General features: G+C 36.8%; 2 protein-coding genes across 9 annotated transcripts in view; one reads left to right on the top strand and one right to left on the bottom strand.

Annotated features, from left to right (window-relative positions):
- The window catches only part of PRPF40A (pre-mRNA processing factor 40 homolog A), a 61411-nt gene extending 52154 nt beyond the window's left edge, over positions 1 to 9257 (top strand). For 2 of the 4 annotated variants that reach the window (XM_010586315.3, XM_003405843.4), the window contains exons 22-26: positions 1440 to 1526; positions 1607 to 1703; positions 1788 to 1849; positions 2477 to 2608; positions 4220 to 9257. In XM_010586315.3, coding sequence (XP_010584617.3) covers positions 1440 to 1526; positions 1607 to 1703; positions 1788 to 1849; positions 2477 to 2608; positions 4220 to 4312 — 471 coding nt within the window. In that variant the 3' untranslated portion in view covers positions 4313 to 9257. The remainder of the gene's footprint in view (positions 1 to 1439; positions 1527 to 1606; positions 1704 to 1787; positions 1850 to 2476; positions 2609 to 4219) is intronic. The other 2 variants (XM_010586316.3, XM_003405842.4) reach the window with 1 other exon arrangement.
- A 1096-nt stretch (positions 9258 to 10353) lies between these two features.
- Positions 10354 to 16716, bottom strand: part of FMNL2 (formin like 2) — a 349026-nt gene continuing 342663 nt past the window's right edge. The window contains exons 26-27 of one of the 5 annotated variants that reach the window (XM_010586319.3): positions 14804 to 14850; positions 10354 to 13051 (exon numbers count right to left, since the gene is read on the bottom strand). In XM_010586319.3, coding sequence (XP_010584621.1) covers positions 13013 to 13051; positions 14804 to 14850 — 86 coding nt within the window. In that variant the 3' untranslated portion in view covers positions 10354 to 13012. Of the gene's footprint in view, positions 16533 to 16716 lie in introns of all 5 variants that reach the window. The other 4 variants (XM_010586318.3, XM_003406014.3, XM_023542948.2 and 1 more) reach the window with 4 other exon arrangements.

Here is a 16716-nt window from a genome sequence, read left to right on the forward strand (position 1 = left end):
GGAAACAGAGGCAAAGAGAAATAGAGTAACTTATATACAGGGAAGGGATTCCAGCCCAGGCTGTTTGTATGACTCCAGGATCAATGCTTTTAATAAGTGTGCTGTGCTGCCAGTTCTAGACAAACTAGTACTTTACAACAAGCAGAAAGCTGGCACATACTTAATACTACAGTGGTGCATTGTAGTTGAGCATAGTGAGTCACTTAATTGACCAGTCATGATTTCTTTTGATGTAGTGTTTTTTGGTGAATATCAATGTTGGCAGCAGTTTTCTCTGTTAACATGTACCCAATGTAGGACCTGTGTTGTTTGCCAGCTTCCTTTAGATCTGGTCCTTTGTACTCAAAGTGTGGTTCACACCAGCATCTGCATCACCTGAGAGTTTAAAAAAAAAAAACTCTGGCCCCATTGGCACAACTTCTGAATGAGTATCTGCATTTTAACAAGATTTCCAGGTGTTAAAATGCACATAATTTTGAGAACCTTTGCTCTAGGTATAGTGTCTTACCTGTTTTCCCCTACTTGAGGAATCTTCGACCAGATTCTCTCATGACTGATGCTAGAGGTAAAATAGTGAGGCAATAAATGTAGCTAAAAATAGTGGCATAGGGAAGGGGTGCTGAATGCATAATCTGAGTCTTGAGGTAAAGGTTAGTGTTCAGTGAAATAGAAATGATGAGAGGCCAATTGGCTCCTCCATTGTCCCTTCTGAGCCAGATTTTTCCATTCCCACTTATTTGTAACTGAAGCAGAGTTTATTTTCAAAGCCGTAGGATATGTTCGGGGGCAAGGAGCTTTTATTAAAGCACCACTTCCCCTTTCCCACCAACCTAATACTTAATTGCTTTAATAAAAGCTAGAATTGAAATCTACAGAGACAACATTCATTTTTTGATTTCATGTGGGATTCGAGTTAAATTGTCTTGGAATATCTGAGTTTGAGTAAGATGGGAATACTCTTTAGGGAGAGGAAATAGATTTTGTATTTAGTCTGAGACCACGCTTGCATATCTTAGTTCATGGATGCCTTCACGCTAGTAATTTGCTAGCTAGTTGACCAAAACCAGATTGATGAGAAAAACCATGCTTGAATGACACTGTTTTTCAGTGTTTTTGAAAGCAGTTGTCACTGCATTCGCAGATTACACTTTTTTACAGGGTATCAGTTGTCCTACTAACTCACATCATTCTCATTCCTGTAAAAACTAACATGTCTAAATGAGGGGTATAGGATGGTAGGAAGAAACACAAAAAATGTTAAGTGATAATCTTTTATAGATAATAGTTGTACACATTCTCAACTGGATATATGCTAAATATGCAAGACGAATGGAATTTTACTTTAAGTACTTGTTCGTATAGCTTTTGAAATATTCTTTATGATCTGCTGTCCATATTTACATAAATATAAACAAAATTTTGTTTTCTTGACTCTGTAGCATGAATGTCAGCATCATCATTCAAAGAACAAGAAACATTCTAAGAAATCTAAAAAACATCATAGGAAACGTTCTCGGTCTCGATCGGTAAGGAAGTTTATTAGATGGCACCACAAGTATATTTTGTCGTCAGCATCATTATGAATGAAATTATTTGTGTTCTTTAGGGGTCAGATTCAGATGACGATGATAGCCATTCAAAGAAAAAAAGACAGCGATCTGAATCCCGTTCTGCTTCAGAGCATTCTTCTAGTGCTGAGTCTGGTGAGCTTTTCCGTTTATTTGATTAAAATCATTGGTGCTTTGCTATCCTCAAATTCTTACTTTATTTTTTTTCACGTTGCCTAGAGAGAAGTTACAAGAAGTCAAAAAAGCATAAGAAGAAGAGCAAGAAGAGGAGACATAAATCTGTAAGCAAGCGTCTGGTTTTTAAAGTGGACCTAGACTTTTGGCCTTAACTCTGTCAGTTGCAGTTGAACCTTTTGTTTATAGTCCTTTGTAGTACAGCACAGTTCAGATGGGCACCTAGGCTTGATAAATACAATCTTTTTCTGAGACTGTATGTATGTTTAAGCTAATTGTTACTCACCTTAACCTCCCACTGAAATCACTTGGCAGGCTTTTTTAAAAAGTACACACACACACCAATATTGGGATTCCTGCCCTGTTTAAAAGAGATCCAAGTGTGTGTATTGTAGTTATTGAGAACCACAAGTTCAGATATTTAAACAACTTCCTCTGCTCTTGGAGTTCTCAGTTGTAGGCAACATCAGGATCACCTAAAACCTTTTCCAAAATATAAAAGCCTGAGTGCCACCACAGATCTATTGAATCAGAATTTTTTTTTTTCATGCTGCTTACTTGAATTTGTACATATCTAAATAAGAACCATTTATTTAGGTACTAACATTACATTTTTAACAACTCCTCGGTAGCAATTTTGAGGAAACCATTTTTATAGTACAGCTGTCAGCATAAGATGTGATCAGGCTAATAGCATCTTCATCAAAATGCTGACATACTGTTTATTTTCATAGGACTCTCCAGAGTCTGATGCTGAGCGAGAAAAGGACAAAAAAGAAAAGGATCGGGAAAGTGAGAAGGACAGAACCAGGCAAAGATCAGAATCAAAACACAAATCACCTAAGAAAAAGACTGGAAAGGATTCTGTAAGTATTTAGAATCCTTTTTGGATTCTTTGTGTTTAAAGAATACCATATTTTTACTCAAATAATGTGCACCTTCTATATCTGTTTGCCAACTTGGCCCTCCACCACTCCCACTCCCGTATTTTTGTAAGCGTGCCATGCTTTTTTTGTTAGAGCAACAGGTAAAAAATTTGGCATAGTGGCAATTTCATGTGGATACTATGGTTAAAATCATGGTAGTGTTTAGACAATAGACATTTTTCAGCACTGCCACTATTGACAAAAACAATGAAAATTCAGTGAACTACCTTTGACATAGAATCATCTTCTAATATATGTGCTCATTTAAATTAGGAAGAAAGTAGCACATCTTAATAGTGTACAGAGCAAAGAACATAATCCTTTCTTCATGGGTTAAAACTATAGCTAAAGAATGCTATATGTTACTTTAGAAACCCTGGCGGTGTAGTGGTTAAGAGCTACTACGGTTGCTAACCAAAAAGGTCGGCAGTTCGAATCCATCAGGTGCTCCTTGGAAACCATACGGGGCAGTTCTATTCTGTCCTATAGGGTTGTTATGAGTCGAAATCAACTCAGTGGCAGCAGGTTTGTATGTTACTTCAGTATAAAATTTTCGTGTCTGAAATGGGGTTCTCTCTCCAAATGTTAAGTCATTAATACTAAATCCAGTTTTAAAAGGTAGCATTTCAGTAACTTTTAGGAATATTGACATGGGGTAGGGGACTGCTGAGAGCAAATGGATAAAGGAATGCAAGCCAAAGTTATTTTCATGTCAAATTACATAATTAGTCCTTAGTTTTCCATATATGTGTAGGTATATAATGACAGTGCAGTAATACAAACCTCCTTACGCTTGTGCATTCCTTCCACAAATCAGCAGTGGAGCTGTTTATGGAGATATGCCCTGGTCATACCTCCAGATCAGTAGAGATATAGGGTGGAGTTTTTTTTTAAGCTGTGCAGGTGAGTCTGATGAACATCTTGGTGAAAAATGAATGCCTCCCCAGTAGTTATTGGCATCTTCTTACAGTGAGTATGTTAAATGAAATCCCTGAAGAGAAAGAGGATATGTGAACTCTCCACTTTTCAATGGTTGTATCTCACAAATATGCACTATTGTATGTTTATTTGAATTTTTTTTCAGCGTGTTTTTTTATCTGGACACACTATTCAGTGTACTAAAAGCATAATACTTCTGTTAGTATCGTATAAAACTCTTAATAGGACAACCTAGAATCTCTGCAAAATTAGCAAGGAATAGAGTACCTAGGACCACCTGGCTTCCATTAAATGGAAACAAGACCCTTTATGTTCAGTTGCACAAGAGGAAAGAAAAACTGGTGTGTACCACCTTCTGGTTTACATATTAATGTAAACTGCTGTGTAAAAGTCTCATTCTAAGTATTTTCTGTAATGAAATAACCAAGGAGTGCTTAATCAGTGGCCCACTGATGGGCTTTTGGGGAAAATGAGTGGTCTTTAAACCCTGTGAAATTTGTGTTTCTGTGGTAAAGAGTCCATATAGATTTTGGATTCCTTATTTACAGGTTCATTACTTAACCTTTTTTTTGGTACTGACACTACCTGTAATTGTATTTATGGTCTTTTCAGGGTAATTGGGATACTTCCGGCAGTGAACTGAGCGAAGGGGAATTAGAAAAGCGCAGAAGGACCCTTTTGGAGCAACTGGATGATGATCAATAAATTATACCAAATATATGTTTACAGTATGATTTAAATCTAATTCAGACCAGGGACTCTATTTTAAGTTCATTTGAAATAACACTGGGTTTTAATTCTATCACAGAACAAAAAGTGCATTTAAGTATTGTTATTGTGGACTTGACTTTATAAAGACAAAGGAAATTGAAAATAACTTTTGATTCTATAACCAGAATCATATTTTCATATGGTCATAACTGTCTTTTTGTGACCCTTTCAGAGGGCACTGCAGGATGGATTAAAGGTGGCAATTTACTGATAACTGCAGATGTCTCTACTTTGTTCTAAAGTCTAAGTCATGAGGTGATTTGATTTATAGAAGTTGGATTTTGATGATGAAATTTTTTTTGATACATAGTAGTCCAAAAAAAGCACCAGCAACTGATAAAACTGCTTTTTTGTGCACTACCCAAGTGGTTAAAGCTGATGGGATCTTTTATGGTGAGCTCCTAAGAAATAGGAGATTTTGATGGAAGTCTGGTAGACCAGGAGCTACAGTGGTGCCAATGAACACTACTGTAATAAAGCCACCTTTGTTATTTTTTACGAAACATCTGAATACATTTTCAAAAGGCTATTATGAGGGCATTATTTTGAGCATCTATTTTGAGGTGATGTTTAAGAAAATTAACATCAAATCAAATTGTAAATTAGTTTAAATACATTTGCCTTAAGGACCTACTAAAGAATGTGCCACCAAATTTTAAATGATAGTTGCAATATCCTTGTCTAAAACACAAATCAATGTTGACTTAAACATTTTCTTTAACAGAGTTGTCTTTTTTTTAAAAAATCCAATCTTTTTTTTCATTGAGGAAGTCTTTTACCTTCCCTACTCACTGAGAAGTATTGACTTCGTGGTACACATTCTAAAGCATTTCTGATTTGAATATTTTTGTACATTTTTATCAATTATTAAACCTTCTCTTCTAGTGTGTACTAGTATTTATTTCTACTTAAACTGCTCAGCTCTAAAGAAATTGTATGATCATTTAAAGATAAATCCCTGAGATTTTGCTTTATCCAACCCATGTAGCTAGTTTACGTTCCTTTTTTAATATTTAAGAATGTTATAAATCTGCATTTAAGGCCCCTTTGACTGGAGGAGCCCTGGTGGTGCAGTGGTTAAGCACTCAGCTGCTAACTGAAAGTCAGTGGTTTGAACCCACCAGCTGCTCTGCTGGAGAAAGTTGTCGCAGTCTGCTTCCCTAAAGATTACAGCCTTGGAAACCCTGTGGGGCAGTTCTGTGAGTCGCTATGAGTTGGAATCGACTTGACAGCAGTGAGTTTTGTTTTTGTGTTTAATCTGTGAATTTCCTACAGGATATTTTAGGGAGGCAGTGGTTTGAATGAATGCTAACTTTGAAAGGTTGGTAATGTAACTTACATTCTTTTCCTTCAGTGCAGGAGATTTTTTTTAAGTGAATTTTAGCACATAGTCTTTGCTATTATCTAGGCATTACCTTAGGTATTGTCTTTGTTATTCTTTTAATTTGGTCACTGTTTCAAGTTGGGGTTTAGAAGAACAAAAACTTCATTTTACTTTTCCTTCATCATCTTAATGAAGCTGAAAGTGGGACTGACCGGGATGACTCTTTTCCCTTTCTTCCCATTTTTGAGTTTAATCTACAGTGTCCACGCTAGTAAAAAGGGAAAAAATTGTTTCTAAATCTCTCTACCAAGTCATTTTTCTGCTATGAAATTTTACATGACTTTGTAGAAAGTGAAAATTACTGTGTCTTTAAGAAAATATGAAGTAATCAAACTGCTTGCTTGAGATTAATCGCCAATTATATATTAGAACCAAAACAAAGCAACAACTTTGGCATAAAGAGAGTTGCCTAGATTTAATTCTCAGAAGTCCCATTGTAATGACAATATTACTAATCATGTCAAACACTTGACATTGAAATCTGGTAAAGTCTTAGGCATATGATACTGGCAGAAATACTAATGATACACTTCACAAGAGAATTTAGAATCTGTAAAACAGTTTTAATCACTTCCATGAATGATGACTTTTTAAAATTACGTTAAACTTCTGAGTTTTTAAATTTGAATAAAAGGCTATTGATGTGTTTTAGTATGTCCTCAAAATAGATTTTTGTATTTTTTATAGAGATACCATCTCATCACAACCTCAGATCTCTACAAGGCAGTGTGAATTCAAGTTTCCCTTTAGTGTCCACTCATGAAAATTATTTGAACTAAAAACAAAAGTGGTGAGCAAATTACAACTGAAAATACAACATCTTAGGTTACAGATCTTCCTATAAAGGATGTAACTGAAGTCATGTAATACTGGTCTGCCTTTGATGATCCCAACAAATGGTATTTAGTTGCCAGTTCAGAACAGTCTGAAGCACAGGTGATGGGAAGTTTTGTTTTAGAGCAAAAGTTCTGAGTGAATACTTTTAATCAGATTAAGTTTCTAAATCTTCAGTTTGGTGAGGGATTGAAATGTCTTAGAATATTGATTCTACTACAGTTTAACAGACGTGTTCAAACAGGAAAATGTGTTTACCTTCAGATAAGGGGCATTTATACTTTTCAGTTATGCCTCAGATTCTTAGGAAAACACTGAGGATTTATCCTCAGTATCATTAATATTAATGAATTATTGGATTAAATTCACATTTATTATACTTTAAATAGTCAAAATCAGGACCTCATATATTTGATGTTCTTATTTTCTCCCAATCATAATTGCTATGTAGGAAAATTGAGTTTGTATGAAAAGACAATTTAGACAATCAGGTATGAAGAATTGTTTGTACTTCTCCTAAGTGTATTTAAATGACACATTTAAATAAAATCCATGGCCCCACCATATTAAACAAAATGACCATTTCATTATCCTTAGCCAAAGCAGATTCAGCATCTTAGATTCTTTTCAACATATAAAAATGTTTTATATTTATTTGACCATAAATTTGATAATGGTCAAAGTATCATAGCTATTTTATCCCTTGATTTGACAATTGGGTCTCACCATATTCAACCATAAAGTGAAAAGGATTGGCCTAGAATAGATGATTTTAATTCATAGTGGTAGGTTGAAGAATGTGTAAAAACTCCTGGAATATTTCTGTGCTTTTTTCTGGAAAGCGGGTCCACAGTTTATTTGATTACCTAAGGGCATGTGTCCTGTGTTACGAAGCCTTTGCTTAGATGCTCCTGGGTTTTCTCCCAGTGCTAATAGTCAACTGCTGACCAGGCAGCCACTTTTATTTCTATTGCCAGAAAAAAATAACCCCTTTACATAAAGTTTTTTTTTTTTTTAACTTGCTTTTGAGAGAGAACTGTTTCTAATCATACAGTACCCAGGGAAGAGAAATGCTTTTTTTTATTTTTTAAAGTTTATAAGATATTTTAAGTATGTTATGTAAATTAAAATGTAAGCTACAAAACTAAAGAACTTCAGCTTTTAAAACTAAATAAAACATTTCTAAAAGCAAATCGTGACAAAGCACATTAATGCCTTGTACCTTAAATCTAGACTCTTCCCTTTGGGATGTCTCTCATACTAGGTAAAATTTAATTCAACCATCCCATCTTCTGTAAGGTAAAATTGCACCTGTTTTATGTAAAGGAAAAGCAAAATAGCATCGTGTTATTTTCATGGAACTGTGTTCTAATAGGCTTATAATCCTATGCGGTGGTTCAGGTAATGACAAATACTGATCTAATAATTCTTACCTGGCTTTTGGTTTTGTTTTCCAATTCTTTTGACTTAAATGGTGGGTCATGTAAGCTCCTCAGGGGCCGGGATCTGTCTGTTTTTCATTGTTATATCCCTGGGAAATAGAACAGTGCCTGGCACATTTAGGCATTTATTGCATGAGTAAAATATTAGTTGATATATGTGCTCATTCAGCATCCATAGTATCCATCATCTATATTAAAGGGCTTAGAAAAGCATCTTTGCAATAAACCATACTAACAACTAAAGCCACATACATAATTGAGTACATTTAAAGTAAGGTTTAGCACCAGTACCTTCTCTTCACTGCTGCTTCATTAATGCCCAAAAGCTTGCTAGTGAGAAGATAGTCTTTATGTGGTTTTTGAGTAGGAAAGGAAATAACTTGTGATGATTTGAAACAGTCCTTTCACATATTGATAAATTGGTATACCATACTAGTTAACTTTTATTTGAGAATGTAACATTCAGCTAGATAGAATTGGCCTTTAAAAAGCCCTAATGGACTTAATAGCCAAACTAGGCCAAGAACTAACCATCTCAGGTTATCTGTGACATGGCAGGCACTCAAGTATTTATTCGAGCTGACTTAAAGGTGGGGTGGAGAGGGGGAGAAGATTTTGCTCCAATCATCCACATCCTCCCATTGTTTACCTCCTTGTCTACCTAGCCTAAGTTCTTTAAGTAGCAGATTCTCTACTTGAACTTGCTATGCAAAGACTGTCAGACTGCTTCTGTAACTCTCAGTGGGATCTAGTTCAAGACCATCTCATTATTGCTAGTGATTGGTTAATTGTGACAATTTGATGTATGCCCTAGGTGTAAATAAGTTGATGTTTGCGTATCAGGAGGACCTGGATAAACCCCCTAATTTTCCATTATAGACCATAAAACAATGAGTGGCTGCCTAATTGGTTCAGATTCAAACTAAGCCATTTCTTGATGCTTTTCTTCTTTGCTGTTCCTTGGGTATCTAAACATGCAATTTATAAACATTTTTTTGGTCTTACCTGCAAACATCTTTGGTAAATGTTGGTCTTCTTGCCTACCTCTACAAGTAAACTGAGGACTTGTTCTGAAAGGTGAGTAATGGGGAAAACAAGGTTTCTATTTTGTGTTTATAATTGCCAGATTTTCTCTTCTGTTTATATATTGCTCTGATGTAAATAAAGAACCTCATAAAATTAGACCTTTTGTAAATAAATACAACTTACTAGAAAAAAATGGCATCTTATTTACGAAGTAATTTGGATGTGTCAACTTTTTCCTTTAAGCACCTCTCACAAGCAGCAGTTCTGTGCTGTGAGTTGCTAGATGCCCATATCCTGTTTACTCAGTGTTAATACCTGCTTTATAAAAAGAAAAAAGTACATCAAGACTTCTTCATGCATTTGTTTCTTCAAATATTTTCTAAACAGATGAAATGGGAAACTAATCCTTTTGTATGAACTGTGCTGATAGAATATTCATCTTTGCAGACATTTAAGCAATAAAAATTAGAAAAATGAATATATTAGGGCTAAGACAATTTTGTTTTACCAAATATTAAATATGCATTTGAATTATAAAGCTAGTATTCAGAAGTATGACTTCCAGTGTAAAATTAGGCAGTTCTTCGAAGAAAAATCTAGTGTGTTGAACCACAGTAACTGGTGGTTATCAAGTCCCTGTTCTGTGATGTGTAGAGCCAGGCAGGTCGCCGAGCGTTGCAGTGAATTTTAGTGTTAGAGGATTGGGAGAGGAGAACAGGGTACTTAATTCTGAGTCAGCGATAAATGTCTTAAAAATGGAGCTACTGGGATATCATGCCCTAAACCTAACCATAGGTGCCTCATTTGAACCTCCTGCTTCAGTTTGAGTTTGAAAACCTTCTGAATTTGTGCAGTACTTGAGACCTTAAAAGTTTGTCCTCTGTTAGGCACTCGTACTGGTATAAAACAAACTAGAGCTTCTTCTTGACTCCAAAATTCAACTTTTCACCCTTGTAATATAAAGCTTCAGTGACATAGTATAACTGATGTAGTGGAAAGAGCAATGAATTGGGACCAAAGACCAAGGCATGTACAGGCTCTTTGACCTACTAAGAGTTGGGACCCCGAGCAAGTCACTTAATTTCAGAGTCATTTTCCTCATGTATACAATAGTACTAATACCTGCATGTCATACGCTTGTTGTGAAGCATAAGACTTCAATTTGTGTAAACAGCAAAGTGTGACACACACAAAGCATGGCTATGGTAATAGGGACAAAAAATATTATAAACAATTTCTTAAATGACTAATTACACCCTAAGTGTTTAAAGTCCTAATTCATTTTGTAAAATGAATTTTTCAGGTTTTCCTTGCTTTTATAAAAAGACTTAAATATTACACTTTTCTTGATGACTTGAGTCATTACTGATATTAGTATGTGTGCAATACCAAAAAAAACCAAACCCAGTGCTTGTCAAGTCGATAGTGGCCCTGTAGGACAGAGTAGAACTGCCCCATAGAGTTTCCATGGAGCACGTGGCAGATTCGAACTGCCAACCTTTTGGTTAGCAGCCATAGCACTTAACCACTACACCACCAGGGTTTCCATGTGTGCAGTGGTGGCTGGCAAATGGCCTTAAGTGCCTATAGGTATCTTGTCAACCGATGTAGTTGGTGGATGCAGGGTTACCGCTGTGCAGTTCACATGTACGTATCGGTATATACACACTACCCTAATGTTTTAAAATAAGATTGAAGGGGCAATGTCTCACAAAAAAAAGAGTGCTGTTTCTCTGGAAGCAGTTTATAAGTGTGATTTTGGAGATGTATCCCTATCAAAATCTATTTGGTTCCTACATTTCATACAGCAAGTGATTAAGAGGGGTTTTTCCTAAAATGGACCAAAAAGATTCAAAGTGCAATTAGCAAGACACATGTATTTATAGAAGTCTACATACTGCTTAATTGCCCCACCCCACAAAATGTTCCATTAACAGACTACAACGTATTACAGGATAGTAGTGTAAATAGTTTATTTGCTCATATGCCATGAAAAGACCAGAAAAGTAACATGAACTGCTTTTATAAAACATTTCTAATATTGCTAAGAAGCAGGCCCATTAATAAACAGAAAAGAACATGCCAACATTATTGTCCATTTGTAGATTAATAAACAGGCAATTATTTTGAAATACGCGTTGTCAGTATTCAGCTTTGGAAAACAGCTGTTTTGTGGTTAAGGACCAACTACTTAGGTTATTTCACGGTCAGATTGCTATTTTCATCAGAATGTGTAATCAACAGAAAGACAAAATCTTAGCATGTTCTTTTTAAAGTACACATTTATGGAAGTGTGCCGGCAGGTGACAGTTTAAAGGTAATCTTTCTGTAAATAGGTACATGAAAATGAAATGTGGTAACTGATCCCTAAAACTGTAGTTTAAATATATATATTAAAAAAAAAACTATAAGTTAAAATAACATTCAGATTGTATAGCATAGGCTGATGCATTTTTAAACAATATGTACAATATTACCCATAGGCTTAGGAGGGAATTAAAGAGAAGTGTAAAAACCATAAAAAACTGCACCAATTTTATAGCAAAATATCTGTACATTTAAAGAGAGATCATATAACTACATATTATCCAAGGAAAATGGGGCTTTCACCAAGGGGCTCACGGAAGCACAACATAAAATAGGAAATTCAGTGGTTAAATACTATACAATAAACTTTACAATTAATAATTGATATAATGTACCAAGAAGGTAAGCCAGAAACAATGTTATGAAAAGTACAAATTTAGCTTCAGTCCAGTTTTTTTTTGTTTGTTTTTAAACTTTGGAATGAATCAAGTGCCCTGCCAGAGAGGAAGGAAAAAAAGTGGCTTAGTTGGCCATTTAGTCCCATTAAATATCATTTAACTCCAATGTGAATATTTCAGCAACTTTATTCCAATTCCCCATAAAGTAATCTGGGAAATACAAGAACTTCTTAACAGCTTTGATACAGATGACAAAAGTATCTTCTCCAATTAAAAAAAAAGTAAACCCTGCGATTGTCAGGAGAATAAGGCCTGTTACTAACACTGCTCCCAGCAGATGTCATCTTGAATGCTTATCTATAGAGCTAGTAAACTTCTCTCCTTGGCTTGACTAGCAAGGCACCAATTTCTGTTCTCAGGGTTGACCCATAAGGGTCCTCAGAAATCCTAGTACTGATTACTGAGATGTTAATTTTAGTGCTAATAAATACATTTGTATTATTTAAAAAGCTGCCTCTAGCTGAAGAACAGTACTGCAAATAACACATTTTTGTGCCATCATAGCCTTGCATTCATGCCTGTGAATGTCACTCACTGGGCATCAGGCCCTGGCACAGATGTGGAATGTGAAACGAGACCAAGGGTTGAGGGACTTCCGTGCCACTGCAGCTGCATTCGGTTTGCGCTTGGTTATGGTCAGAAGGAGAAGCTTATCATTTATTCCCTTCTCCCATGTTGAAAGCCCTTAAAAATACAAAGTTAATGGGTATGGCCAAAACAGAATTAATTCCTTAAAAGATAGCTCAGCAACAGTAGCCCTCAGCAGATGCATCCATGTTATTTACAACTTGGGAAACCAGGGTGGGCCATCGTGGGACAATCACAATGACAGGCAATGAATGTAATATGAAATTTACATTTTGGTTAAAAAACTGAATAACATACTGGTTTAAAAATCAGATCCTATTGCTTTGATTAATCTAAGCAGGTACTTCCACTTTTAGGCACTTGTTAACAGTTGAAAGGAGAGCCCATTATTTTTAATATTCCTATGTATTTGCTAAATCTGAGCCCTTAATATTTTTATCGGTGTTCAGGGTTGCCATAACTAGCACTTTCCTGTGGACACAGGTTCATTCACGCACACCCTCTATTCATGCAGGTGGGTCTTGAGCTCACATTATCTCGGCACCATTAACAGAACGCAAGTTCTGATCATCAAAGCGCCGCCTGACACTTCTCCTCACCGCATCGGCTCGTCTGTATGGCTGGTTTCTAAGATCTGTAAAAAGGGAGAGCACCAGTGAGAGAAAATGGCAACCTTTAACGTCCTGTGTCTAAGCAAGACAAAGGCCAGCTGGCAGCCAATCAAAGCAGCTTGTGTAGAAGAGTCAGCTAAGGGCCCCTTCAGACTCATTAAGCATTGAGCCAAAGATGTGATTTTGCTCTCAATATTTACAATCAAAATGGGATGTAATACTGGTGGGATTCTGGCACTTTTAGAGATAAAAATATATAGGAGATTATTTCTGTCACTGGCCAGTCTAGTTTGAAAGCTTATTTTGAAATACTTCAACTGGAAGTAGCTGTGGCATAGTCCCTGCTGCACCGCACCTCCCCCCCGCCACTGCTCCCAGAGACCTAAATATCAACAATAACTTTAACTGCAAAACTAATGAAAACAGACTGCCCTGTCCTATCTTATCCTTGAAGCTTTGATAAAGGAAGGAACCTCAAACATAGGTTACTTTCTTACTTTGTAGATATAGGTTCCATATTTTCACTCCATTAACTTGGCTAAAAGTCACTTTTTTATTTTGTGAATTAGAAAAATAATGTTCACATTCACCGTTAAATCTAAATCAAAATAATACTCCATTCCCTGCCACCCAGTATTTGTTTTTCATTAGAAGGGTGAAGTTGTGTAGGCCCTCCTGCATTCTCCAGTTTGTATTGAGTACATAGCAGAATGCTTGACATAAAAAAACAAAGCCTTGTTGAATTAAACCACATTGAATCAATTTTTTTAAAATCCTTTCACCTGCTTAGTAGGTTTAAAATGGAGCTGATGGACCATACCTGGCCCAAAGAATGTCTGGCCTCCTCGTTATTTTGAAAAGTACAGTTTCCTGATTTTTATATTGGTAATTTGCATTAAAAAAAAAAAAACAGGTTCTAGCTTCTCTTGAAAAATTGGAAGATCTGGCAATACAGGGGCCCAAATTCGTACATGACAAAAAGAAGCTGAAGCTGACTGCTGTTCCCCTCAGGTCTATTACCTTCCTGGCTCCTGCACACTGGAATTCTAAATTCAAGCAAAGAATACTTTTGCATAACACAAATGTTAAGCTCTCAGTTACTAACCAAAAGATTAGCGGTTTGAATCCACTCAGGCACCTCACGACAAAGGTCTGGCAATCTACTTCTGAAAGGTCAGAGCCATTGAAAACCCTATAAAGCACAATTCTGACAAGAAGTTGCCATGAGTCACAATTTTTTTTTACTCTCTCAAATCCCTGCTTCCTGGCCCAGAGTGGTAATGGAATGTCAGAATTGTACTTCTAGCTAAGGATGTGCAGTGACCTAAAGCTCTGATTGCTGAGTCTCTGACCAATCAAGGTTCTTTCCTAAAAATCCTAATCCCTCTTCAAGGGTTATACATCATATTTCGCGGCCAGGACCTGTTCCTGATTTCTTTAGATCAAAATGGAGTTAACTGAAGAATGCCAAGAAGGGAGTAAGAGAAGGAGAGCCTAGCACCCAAAGCAAGTATAATCATCAGCAAATACCCTTGCCCAAGCCATCACACTTGAGAACATGGAAGCAAAAAAGAGTCCAACAGAGAGGCTCAGCCTCACATCCTTGGAATGTGAGGTAAAAAGACATCTCCCTGGTCAGACTCTCACCAGTATTACCCTCAGCCATACACTGAAATCATTGATCTGCATACAGAGAGAGGAGGAAGCTAAGTAAAAAGTGATGCTTGCCAGCTCTGTGTATCCTCCACCACCGGTGTGCTAGAAGAAATCCTTACCCTCGAGTGAACATTTGGAAATTTAGTGATATTATTCTTCTTTAAAGCTAAACAGAAAAAAAAACAAAAACACAAAATGATGGTTAAGTAAAAATGGGATGAAAATGGAAAGCAACTCAACTTAGTGCTTAACATTCCCAGGCATGTTAGCCAACAGAGGAAGAGAGTGGGAGGCCATTACTATCAGAGGTGTTAGATAAAACAAGGGAAGGATGAAAAGGTCTTCCCACCCAGCTCTCTGACCACCCAGTTCCAAGCTGCTTTGAAGATTGGCTCCAAGAAGACAGTCCAGCAGCAAAACTGACAGCGAACATTGGCCAAGCAGATGACAGTTTCTAGCCTGTTAATAAGCACTGGTGGGAAAGTACACTGCAGAGCAGGCAATGACACACCACATCCTTTGATAGCTTCAGACAGGAACACAAGTGCAATTCATTCATACAACAGTTACTGCCACAAAATAAACACATACCCAGTTCCATGTCAACCTCAGCACAGGGGTCAAACAATGGATATTTTCAGTTGGAGTATGTGTTTCCCTTGTCTCTCTTCTAATCAACTGGGCACTGAAGAGAGAAGTCTTCTTATCTAGCCATTAAGAACTAAGCCCAGGTAGTTACGTCTTGGGCAAATGCAATCATTTTTTTGAATTCTAAGAGAAGTGGCATTTCCCAATGATGCGTATTAGTATTTTTGATACCAGCATCCTGATCAATGAAGCAAGTCCAGATGATGATTTCATCACAAGAAATAACCTGGGTTTGACATGGAACATGGCTACCAGTGAAGAAATGTGAATAAGAGGGCAGGAGGTCCTAAGCCACTGTTTTTTGTTTCGTGCCTCAAAGCTTTGCTCTAACATGAAATAGGTGATAGCTGAACTTGGGCATGACACTCAAGAGGGAAAAATGACTTGCAGTGGAGGGTGTTGTGCAGTATATCAGCCTGTATCTTCTACACATGCTTCTAGGTCAAAAGTGCTGCCAGTGTTAAGTTTGTTCTACGAGCTCCATCACACTGCAGGTGATATCCATGGGCTGGATAATACAGTTGAGAAAGGCAAACTTTGAAGCTATGCATAGTTCACCAATTCCTTCTGCAAATTATTTTGCAGCTTAAGGGCATTTCGTATTCCTCAGCACTCGTATAGCAGCTCATCTTACTATCAAAGCATGTTAAGTGGGCACAAAAAAAGGCTGGATTAATTTCTATAAACCTCAATACAGTAAGTGCTCAATAAATAGTGGTTATAGTAGTTGTTGTTAATTACTACCATTTTGTGTTCAAAGATACTAGCCCAAAAACTTGACGATCTTGTTGGTCATCCCAATCTTGATTCTCAAAGAAATGCTCTATTTACAATTTTCCTGAAAATCTCTGCAAGCAATTCTATTAATTCAACTCTTAGACACACCGGGTCTATCACAGCCATGTGGATACATGTATGTATGGCAGTGAGGAAGCAGTAATGACTGAAATGCAAAACCATGCAGGATGAGAACAACACAAAGTACATTATAGAGATAGCAATTTCATGCTCGGATGTTGGGTGGCCCTGACAGACATACAGAGAGACAAAAGAGGTCAAAAAACCTATAGCAACCTTTTAAGAGCATCAGGTGAGAAAGAGTAATAGTTTAGTAATGGTATTCCTCAGTGAGAACAGGTTCGCAGAAAAATCGAGAGCCACGCTTGGCGGTGCGAGCGGTAAAGGGCACAGTCTTCAGCACTGCATTGAAAATGACAGCCAAACAAGACAAACAGAAGAGAGTAAAATGCCAAGATCTATTGCATTAGTACATGGTTAGTGCTCTGTTAATCATACCTGGGGGTGGGGTTGGGAAGGTGAGCCAGAAAGGAGGTGGGCAATATATACCCAAGTTAGTTAACAAAGGTCTCAAACAGTTCCTCAA

The sequence above is a fragment of the Loxodonta africana genome, chromosome 6 (assembly GCF_030014295.1).
Source record: "Loxodonta africana isolate mLoxAfr1 chromosome 6, mLoxAfr1.hap2, whole genome shotgun sequence".
NCBI classification, from domain to species: domain Eukaryota; kingdom Metazoa; phylum Chordata; class Mammalia; order Proboscidea; family Elephantidae; genus Loxodonta; species Loxodonta africana.